This window comes from Scleropages formosus, chromosome 6 (genome assembly GCF_900964775.1).
Source record: "Scleropages formosus chromosome 6, fSclFor1.1, whole genome shotgun sequence".
In the NCBI taxonomy this organism is placed as follows: Eukaryota; Metazoa; Chordata; class Actinopteri; order Osteoglossiformes; family Osteoglossidae; genus Scleropages; species Scleropages formosus.
In genome coordinates, this window is record NC_041811.1 from 2,809,242 (window position 1) to 2,819,484 (window position 10,243).

At 45.5% G+C, this 10,243-nt stretch overlaps 1 protein-coding gene across 1 annotated transcript; it reads right to left on the reverse strand.

Annotated features, from left to right (window-relative positions):
- Positions 1-1,206: 1,206 nt before the first annotated feature.
- Positions 1,207-8,995, reverse strand: nefma (neurofilament medium chain a). The gene is made up of 3 exons (XM_029253217.1): positions 7,173-8,995; positions 5,209-5,333; positions 1,207-3,327 (listed from the first exon to the last, which is right to left on the reverse strand). Exons 1-3 carry the CDS (start codon positions 8,193-8,195, stop codon positions 1,959-1,961), a joined length of 2,517 nt encoding a protein of 838 aa, XP_029109050.1. The 5' UTR covers positions 8,196-8,995; the 3' UTR covers positions 1,207-1,958.
- Between the last annotated feature and the right edge of the window lie 1,248 nt (positions 8,996-10,243).

Genomic DNA, 10,243 nt, shown 5'->3' on the forward strand with positions numbered 1-10,243 from the left:
GCTCAGCAATTGGTCCCTTCTATTTTCTTTTCCTTCAACTGGCACAGATATATCCTCTCACACTGCAGAATTACAATCCCAATTCCCTCATTTGTATGACCAGTTACCATCCACAGCTTAACCTCTGAAATCTTCTTTCTCCCTTTTCGTCCTTCAACTTGTTGCAAGCAACACCTTTTTTATTGTGTCTGTAATTAATGGTCTTTGGGGATATGCACTTGTGTAGATCCTGTCTTTTTAGATACACATATCTGATGAGCAAACTATATTAGTAAGAATTTTATCATTAGCCAGCACACTGCTGATCTCCTCCGTAGAGATCGCCAAGAGCACCAAATTCCTTGGTGTTCACCTGGTCCTTCAACACCAGCTGCATAGTCAAGAAAGCCCAGCAGCGTCTCTGCTTTCTGCGTAGGTTGAGAAAGGCCCATCTCCCACCATCCACCCTTACCACATTCTACAGAGGGACTACTGAGAGCATCCTGAGCAGCTGCATCGCTGCCTGGTTTGGTAATTGCACTGTTTCGGATCAAAAGACTTTGTAGTGGATAGTGAGGACAGCCGAGAAGATCACCAGGATCTCTCTTCACTCTATCATGGATGTTTACAGCACTCGCTGCATCCGCAAAGCCACCAGCATTGCGGATGATCCCACGCACCCCTCACACAAACTCTTCACCCTCCTGCTGTCTGGCATTCGAGTCTCCCGGCCAGACTGTCTAACAGTTTCTTCCCCCAAGCTATCAGACTCGTCAATACTCAGGGATTGGACTGACACTGGAAATATTGTCCTTTTTAGTAATTATTGTCTTGTCTTAGTATTTTTTGTAATGTCTAGCACTGCTTGCAAGAGTCTTACACATGTGCACTTTATGTAGTCTGTGTAGTCTGTGTCAGTAACTCTGTGTTGTTTTATGTAACACCATGGTCCTGGAGGAACGTTGTTTCATTTCACTGTGCACTGTTGTATATGGTTGAAAAAATAAATAAAGACAATAAAGCCTCTCTTGACTCTTGACTGCTATTTCTGTGCTATGAGAATTTGTAAAATCCATGACTGTAACATTTTTTTTTTTTAAACTGAGAGTCCTTTGAGGCCTTTAAGGTACAGAATGAGTACAGATGCTGTCTCAAAGGAGAACATCCATACACACAGAAGGCCAAGAACATGCACATTACATCACAATGATGAGACAGGAGGCAGGATGATAGTATTTCTGGATGAAGTTTATTGAGCGATTGCTGCTGAGGAAATGGACTGCAAGGAGTAAAGACATGGTTAGCAAACTGTAGCACCTTATTTTGTATTCATTCGTGGATTAAAAGTTCCGCTTTTCAATACATAACCATACGTATCCCTAGTCATTTATTTTGATCGCACTCATAAGGTAAACGTAGGATTGATTAACAATAAAAAGCATGTTTAAGGCTATTTTAAAATGATCTGTCAGCTCTGAACTGCACCATGTTTCCTGCTTACCTCCCTTTCTCTCTCCTGTTTAAGATGGAATATGAATTTTGAACTCTCTTTATTTGGCTCAGCTGACCTCTTTGCGTAAATAAGGCTTCAACATGTAAATGCTTCACGCATCCCTACCCTCCCAGTCTGCACAACCCATTATTTACAAAAAAAATGTCTTCCCAATTCCAAGGACAGCACATATCTTGGAGCTTGCATGCAGATGCCTCCAACCCCAAATCCCTGCCCCATATTGCAGAAACGAACTAAAATAAAATCTGAAACCTGGGCGCCTCCACCAGCTGCATCTGCAATAAAGCAATCACCCACATGCAGTTTTGAATGAGCTTTTTCATATCATATTGCCTTCTCAAGGTCAATCATTCTTCTGAGCAAATGTCATATATTTTTTATGACTTTTATGACATTTCTATCTTATGTTACATATTTATTGATTGCCTACATCTTCCTTTATTTCTAGTACTCATTTTTAAAGTGCTTAATCGGTTTCTGTGCCTTGCTTGACTGCCTGGGTAGAGACTTTTTCTACTGTTTTGCTGGACACCACTTTCTCAGTCACTTCCTCCAGCTGTTTCACAGTCTGGGTGACAGTGACAGACTTTGTGATGTGCTTTTCACCATCTTCACCTGTGGTGATTGTCTCAACTGTTTTAGTGATGACAACTTTTTGGCCCATCTCTTCTTTGGTAGGACTCTCGTCAACGCCATTCGCAATCACTTCCTTTTCTTCTTCTTTTGTGTCTTTCTCATCTGGTCCTCCTTTTTCTACTTCTCCATTCATTGCTGCATCTTTCTTTTCAGCCTTGTCTTCCCCAGCCTCACCTTTAGAATCACTCTTTTTGTCTCCCTTTTCAGCTACAGCCTTAACTGCTTCTTCCTTAGTTGGACTTTCCTTGGAAGGACTTTCCTTAGTTGGGCTTTTTTTAGCTTCTTCTGTTTTGGTTGGGCTTTCCTTGGTTGGACTTTCTTTGGCTCCTTCTTCCTTAGTTGGACTTTCCTTGCCCCCTTCTTCCTTGGTTGGACTTCCCTTTGTAGGACTTTCCTTGGCTGCTTCTTCCTTGGTTGGACTTTCCTTGCCTCCTTCATCCTTGGTTGGGCTTTCCTTAGTTGGACTCTCCTTAGTTGGACTTTCCTTGGTTGGGCTTTCCTTGGTTGGACTCTTTTTGGCTGCATCATCCTTCTCTTCTTCCTCCTTCTCATTTTTGCCACTACCTGCCTCTTCTGCTTCTTTGTCCTTGCCCTTCTCTCCCTCCTCCCCTTCGTCTTCTCCAGCACTTGCCTCTTTCTCTTGCTCCTCCTGTTCTTTCTCGGGGGTAGCCTCTGTCTTTGTGACTGTGCTGCTTTCTACAGTCTCTTCAACTGTTGATTCCTCTGCAGCCTCCTCTTCTTGCCCTTCCTCTTCAGCTCCCTCTTCCTCAACACCTTTTCCCTCCACTTTGTCTTCTTTCTCAGCCTCCTCCCCTTCTTCTACTCCTTCCTCTTTTTCATCCTCCACTTTCTCTCCCTCTTCTGCCTCTTCAGGTTCACTGGCCATAACTTTGGCATCAGTGGAGGCTATTATTTCCTCCTCTGCCTCTGCTTCTACCTCTGCCTCTTCCTCTTCTCCCTCACCCTCAGCTGCACTGGCCATTTCCTCTGCCATTTCTGCCAGTGCTTCATCCATTTCAGACTTCTCATCCTCCACACGTGTCTCCTCAATGATCTCTTCTACAAACTTGTGTTGAACCTTGAGTTTGGGGAGTTCAGCCTTCACTTTGGTGGTTTTGATAGTGGTAATGGGCTGCCTGTATTGGAAGGATGAGCTGGAAAAGGAGCTGAAATGGGTCTCCTCCCCCTCCAACAGTTTTCTATCAAGAGAAATAAGAGGTAAAATGATAGTTGTGAAATCTTTGAAAGAACAGTGTTTATACATAATTTTGGGATGGATACCTTAAAAACACTTTCTGATTAGTTTGCTTAAATTTTAAGTTTTTTGATGGGTCTCTGTGTTTTACTTTCCAATTCTGTTAACTGGTGGTAGAATCCTTATCTTAGTGCCTTTAGTTTCCTTTCTTCTGGGTAGGGTTTTACATTAATTAATTTACAATATGCTTTTCTCCAAAGTGATTTACAATGAATCCTGTGGAGTACTTACATTTACATTTATTCATTTAGTAAACACTTTTTTCCAAAGCGATGTACATCTCACACATTTAGCTGACATCCTTTCAGACAAGGTGATACAAAGTTAAACAGACTACAATGCTATATACACTACAGTACACTACCTACAGCCATTCAGTCATCTAAACACCAGAGCACCATGCTCTCTTTAACACACATTATGGGATATTTAAAATCACCAATGCACTTGAAACACATGTGCCTGGATTGTAGGAGAAAATCAGAACACCTAGAGGAAATCCATGTGAGCATGAAGAGACCATGCAAACTCCATACAGATGGAATCCTCTCACAACACCTGGAAGCTACTCATTGTACCATTGTACCACCTGTATTTTAATGACAATAAACATTGGCAGAAAGTGAAATAAATTAGTTTTCCCATTATTGCCTGACACCTGGCCACTGCCTGAATCAAATAAGGTCCTACATGTTAGAGTTGGTGCTAAAATCTGAGCATGACCACACACAGAGTTTGGATTTTGGTTCTTTCCAAAAGCAACGGTAGCTGCTGGTAGGCCTGACTTTCAAACTGAAAGGTAAGGTTAGTGGAGCAATGGAGGTTGGTGCTGATGCTTGTAAAGTCTGTAAATGAAGCAGACTTTGGATTTGAAAACTGTCCAGTTACTTTGTTAAAGAACTGCTTTTGAGAATGGTAGTTTGGGTTTGATGAGGAGTTGGTATGTCAAGACAGAAAATAAATGCAGTCAAATGAGGAACCATCAGGGATGTGGCTGGTGAGAACCTAGGGATCAGAAGTATGGACCTAAGCAGACAAATGGCCAAGCAGAGCCAATCAAGATCAGGCACCTGTGTGTCTGGACTCATGGACACACAACTATACCTTCTTGGGGAAGTCCCTTTTCCACTTATGAATTGGGAGGAAACCAACATCCCCATACTGTTCTAAGGAACTTCTTGTGTCACACTCCTAGTCAAAAGAGGTAGAAATGACAGGGCTGAGGTCATGGTTTCTGAGGCCCATGAAAGTGTCTTACCCCTGTCTATAGGAGGTGTGAAAGGAACCCGTAGTCCCCACCTGAATTTCTGAAGGAATGTCACTCGAGTAGGACCAAGATGAGGTACAAATGACAGACTGAGTCCATGACCTTTCCCAGGGTCATTTCCCTTTCTGAACCCATTTTCCAAAAAGTATCCCAACAATATCCCAGTCTCTCTTGTCCTGTGTCTACCTCTTGGAGGCTGCATCCTTCTCCTTTAGTGCAACCATCTCCTGGCACTGAATCCAAAATTGTGTCACCACTTATTTTAATGCCACAGGTCACTCAATCACCCTGCCCTGTTCCCAAGTGGAAGCCTCTTGTTCTGCCCTCACTGTTGTCTACTGTAGTTGTACCCAAGTGGGCGCCACTACCTTCACCCTCACAGTCTGCTGTAATCCTCTAAGCAGACATACTACTCATTTAATCTGAAACTAATGCAGGCCCAGTGGGTGTATATCAGGCCTTGTCACTGCCTGGACCAGAAGCACTGCTAATGACATCACAGCTACAACACTGCTTCTTTACCCCCCCAGTGACATCACTGCAATGCACCGTCCATACCTGTAGGCTGCAATCTCAATGTCCAGGGCCATCTTGACGTTAAGCAGGTCCTGATACTCCCGCAGGTGTCGAGCCATCTCCCACTTTGTCCCCTTCAACTCATTATCCAGCTGGTGGATGGTTTCCTGAGGAGCGAAGTTTGTAAAACACACAATTTCTCACTTTTCAAAAAAAAAAAAATTGATTACAGATTTCATTAAATGATCACAGGACATGTACACTTTCTGAATATGATGTATTTCCTGGGTGATTTTAAGTACATTTTATTTTCATTAAACTGATAACATTGTTTTGATTGTTGTTTAGTACTGAATGTATCTAAATGAATTACTGATATTTTGCACTGTACTTGCTGACACTATGTTCCTAAAGCTAAAAGCTATTATGACAACAGACCTTCACTTCTTGTGACGCAGTGCGCCTCACAGTGCAGTGAGTGCAGGTTTCAAGGGCAGCAGTACCTCTCCACTTGGACAAGGAGAAATAAAAAATTCTGCTTGAGTGCAGCTCTGACTTGGGTTCAGAATAAAAAAGCTGCATCTTTGACTATCAGTAGACATCTACAGGACATGTGTTACCACCGAATAGATAAGTGCTCACAGATTTAGTTCTGCAGAGGAGATGTGAGTTTCTTTTCTGTAATAAAAGCTACTCTGACAACAAAATAAAGTCCAGTAAGATATGTCCGTCATTCCTGTACGATTTGGAAGTAACTTCGCACACCTGTAGGACAATAGTTACAAAACTCGATAGCAGGACGGTAACCCTCATGAAGAACCACCCTCTCCCGTTCCCCGCTTAACACCAGCCCATCCAAGTCTGAACCTCTTCATTACCCTGCAGAGTAATCATGCGGTAAAAGGTAGAACTGCGCACTGAAACATGACAGGGAACAAACCAGTATAAACCCCTATGAACCTTTAAACACACAGACTGTCTTTTACTGTGTTATGTGCCGAAAAATCAAAATTGTCGGCCAGTCCACTGGAAGTGACGTGTCTGTACTGCAGTACTAATCAGATAGTGCTAAAGTGCGCTAACACTTTATTTACTGCAGAAAAATACATCATATCCTGCAATAATCGCTTGAATTACAGTATAGTATAGTAATAATTTTACAGCGAAAGCAGAAAACCGAACAAAACTATGAAAACATACGGCGGCAATATATCTTCGCATTTACTGCAGTAAAACATATCTTAAATTCTGCAGTGAACGATTATAAACTAAGAAAATACCTAATTATATGCTGAAGGAAAACGTCATATATTTAGGAAAAAAATATCACACACTACATAAATACCTATTTGCACTAGAATATCATAAACTAAATGTCATACTAAACTCATGCTTCATATACATCAGCTGTAGTAAAACGTATATTCTCATATTCTCCAGTAAAACGTCACAAACTTGAATAAAACATCCTATTACAATAATATACCTTCTGTGCAGTAAAGATAATAAACTATGGTAATACAAATACTAGACTCATACGTCATACTGCAGCAAAACATCATATTCTACAGAGTAATCACTCTATTAACCAGAAAAAAAAACGATAAACTACAATGAATCATAGTGAACTGCAGTAAAACATTACATTGCATTCCACAGCCAAATTCGCCAGTGAAATGGCGTGAACTTCAGTAAAACACAATGGACTGCAGTAACATTTCATGCACTATATAGTAATACCTCTTGTTTCTCAGGAAATATTCTAAAGTACAAGAAAACGGTGAACTCAAGTAGAACATTAAACAGTACCTCCTGTTCCACAGCAAAATATGATAAGTACAACGGACTGCAGTTAAACGCGGTGCCCTGCAGGAATCCCTCCTAAGTATTTCCCCAGGAAAAGACGATAAGCACAACAAACTGCGCTAAAACACGGTTACCGCAGCAGTCCCCCTCTACCGTAACCGCCACTCCCGCCGCAGCGCTGCGTCACGCGTCTCGCCCACCTGCAGGCTGGCCAGGTCGCCGTTGTGCCGCTCCTCGATGTCGTTCAGCTGCCGCTCCAGCGACTCCTTGGTGCCGCGCACGGTCTCGAGCTCCACGCTCTTGCTCTGCAGCTGCCGCCGGTACTCGGCGATCTCGTCGCGGGCAGCCCGGATCGCCTCCTTATTCTGCTCGGCCGCCTCGTTGAGCTTCGAGAAGCGGCCCAGGAACCAGTCCTCGACCTGCTGCAGGTTCTGCGACGAGTGGCCCTCGAGTTGCGCGCGGATCTCGCGCAGCGCCTCCGTGATGTTCGCCTTCTGGTGCTCGCGCATCTCTACGCTCACCTGGCTGGCCTGCAGCTGCGCCAGCAGCTCCTGCACCTCCTCCTCGTGGTTCTTGCGCAGGAACTCCATCTCCTCCTCCAGGGAGCGCGCCTTCTTGTCCAGCTCCACCTTAGCGAGGCTCGACTCGTCCGCGTCCTTCTTGAGCGCGCGGATGGCCACCTCGGTGTCCTCACGGAGGCGCGCCTCGTCCTCGAGGCGCTCCTTCAGCCGCTGGATGTCCTCCTCCAGGTGCTCGGCGTCCAGCTGCACCTGCGCCTTCTCGCGGTGCACGCCCTCTAGGGTGGCGCGCAGCTCGCGCAGCTCCTGCTCGTAGAGCTCGCCCAGCTGGGAGCGAGACGCCTGCTTGCCGCGCAGCGCCGCGATCTCCTCCTGGATCTGCACGTTCTGCTGCTCCAGCTGGTGCACGCGCTCGATGTACCCCGCGAAGCGGTCGTTGAGTCCCTGCAGTTGCTCCTTCTCGCTAGTGCGCTTCAGCTCTCCGTTGAGCAGCGGCGGCGCGCTCCAGTCCAGGCTGCTCTCGGCCGAGCTGTAGGCGCGCGCAGCCGGCGCGTGGGTGCTCCTCTTGAAGGAGACGGAGAGCGCGGAGCTCGGTGCGCTCCGGGACCAGGACTGCGAGCGGAAGCCGCTGGTCGGGGAGCCGCCGCTGCGGTAGCTCATCCCGCGGCGGTACGGGCTCCCCAGCGTGTCCAGGGTGAAACTCATCCCGGGAGGTGAGGAGAGAGCGGCCGGACCGTGTACGCTCGGCGTGCCCTCGGTGTGTCTGTGTGTGCTGAAGTGTGTGTCTGTGTGTGCGTGTGTGTGTGTGCGGGTGCGTGAGGAACTGGTGCGCACCGGTGGGGGAGGACGGCTCACACAGCAGCGCTCTTCTGTCCTCCTGCCTTTATATAGCGGTGAACTGAAGGCGGATTCGCTAACGGGGCACTATTTCTCCACCCCGCGATCGATGTGCTTTGGGGAGCAGGGAGGAGGAGGGGTTCTCGATCTCTCTATTTTCCATCTGCTGCTGGAGCGAGTTCGAACCCTGAGCCCACAGCGAGCCCGGACCCTGAGCCCACAGCGAGCCCGAGATGAACTCACAACGATTGAGTGGAGTGGAGACAGTTTTAGAGGAACTGGAAGTTTCACCAGGGTTCCAGCCGGGCATCATCCGACAGGGGGTTCAAACTGGGAATCTGACTGGGGGTCCAACTAGGAATCTGGGATGGATATGTGTGCAGTTGTGACTAAATGTTTCAATCAACACGCTCACCGTTTAAACATGAACACACGTATCTCACATTATTAAAATTATACTGAGGAAAATAACAAAAAAGTAACGCACAACAACTGTTTAGTTCATTTTTAATTAAATTCATTCATTTACCTTTGTTCGCAATGCGTATTCCTGGCTGAAAACTGGTCTTGACTGGTTTTAGGGCCGTTACTTATAGCTGCGGGACTTTCAGCACCGCGGACAGCGAACACTTGAAACGAGGAACTTCCCACAGACCACATTTCTTTACCATGAGACGGCTGTGCAGCTGATCTTGCTACGCTCTCCAGCACAAGCTGCAATAACTACAGACAAACGCGTGTCATTGTATAATTATAATTATAATTGTAATTATTATTGTAAGTTTGAACATATTTATACGTGTTTTCATATGTGTTTTCATTTCAAACAGCATGTTTGCAGAGGCTATGATGATTTCACACAGAAAAGTCTGAAAAACTGCTGTTTTGATGCAGAAGCTTGGAGAAAAAAGAGTCACGTGGCCATCAAATTCCCATGGCAGTGATGTATTTTCCTGCACAATGTCAGATCCCTCCTTTTCCTCCACAGGGTGAGGAGGCAGGTGATTCTTGCAGTAAATAATACATGAATGCATATCACTGCAGTGCTGCACTGGCATCACCATCACCCCTCCCACCCTGAGAAGCTCTGCAGGGTTGCAGTGTTTGCAGCATTTCCTCGTTTTGAGGAACCTTATAATTATTTCACCCAGTGCCTTTGGCTTACAAACACACATTTCTGCCTGCAGTGATATGCTGAGCTGACCTTACTCTAGTTGAGGTTTTGGGTAATACAATGGTTAAAGACATGGGCATATAACACTCCCCGCCTCTGCTATAGTACCCTCAAACAAGGAACTCCAGTAAAAATACCTTGCTGTATAAGTCGGTCACCCTGAGTCACTTTGGATGAAAGCATCAGCTGAGAAACAAATTAATAATAATGATTAGTAAATGATGTAAAGCTGGCTGGGCAACATAACCAGGCCCACAAAGCAATCCCACAATCCTCTGCAGACTCATTGGGTCTGTCTGGAGTCAGCAGGTTTCACAAAGAACTGCATCCTGACAGACCCTGGGAGCTAGACCCATCTGTCATCATGACACAGGGCGATCAATTGGCTCCTGCTCCTGTGGACCCGCCCCTTTCTTCTCAGCCTCAGGGAAGATGAAAGTCACTCAGACAGCTGTTAATGTAGAGAAACCCTTCTTTACTCTGACCTTATATCATCTGTCAGGATTTTTTATGTGTGCAACATCTGTGATGACGACATCATACTAGCTAGAATTTATGGCTTAATTAGATTCTCTTAAAAAACTACCTCCTTGCTGGCATGCACATAAAATAGATTTGCACTGTTACTTTATAGTAGAACAAATCTATCTTTTTAATAAAGGGCAGCCAGCAGTCAGAATCTTATCACCCCCCCCCCCCCCCCCCCCCCGCCCCTCTCTCTCTCTCTTTGACCATCTGACTG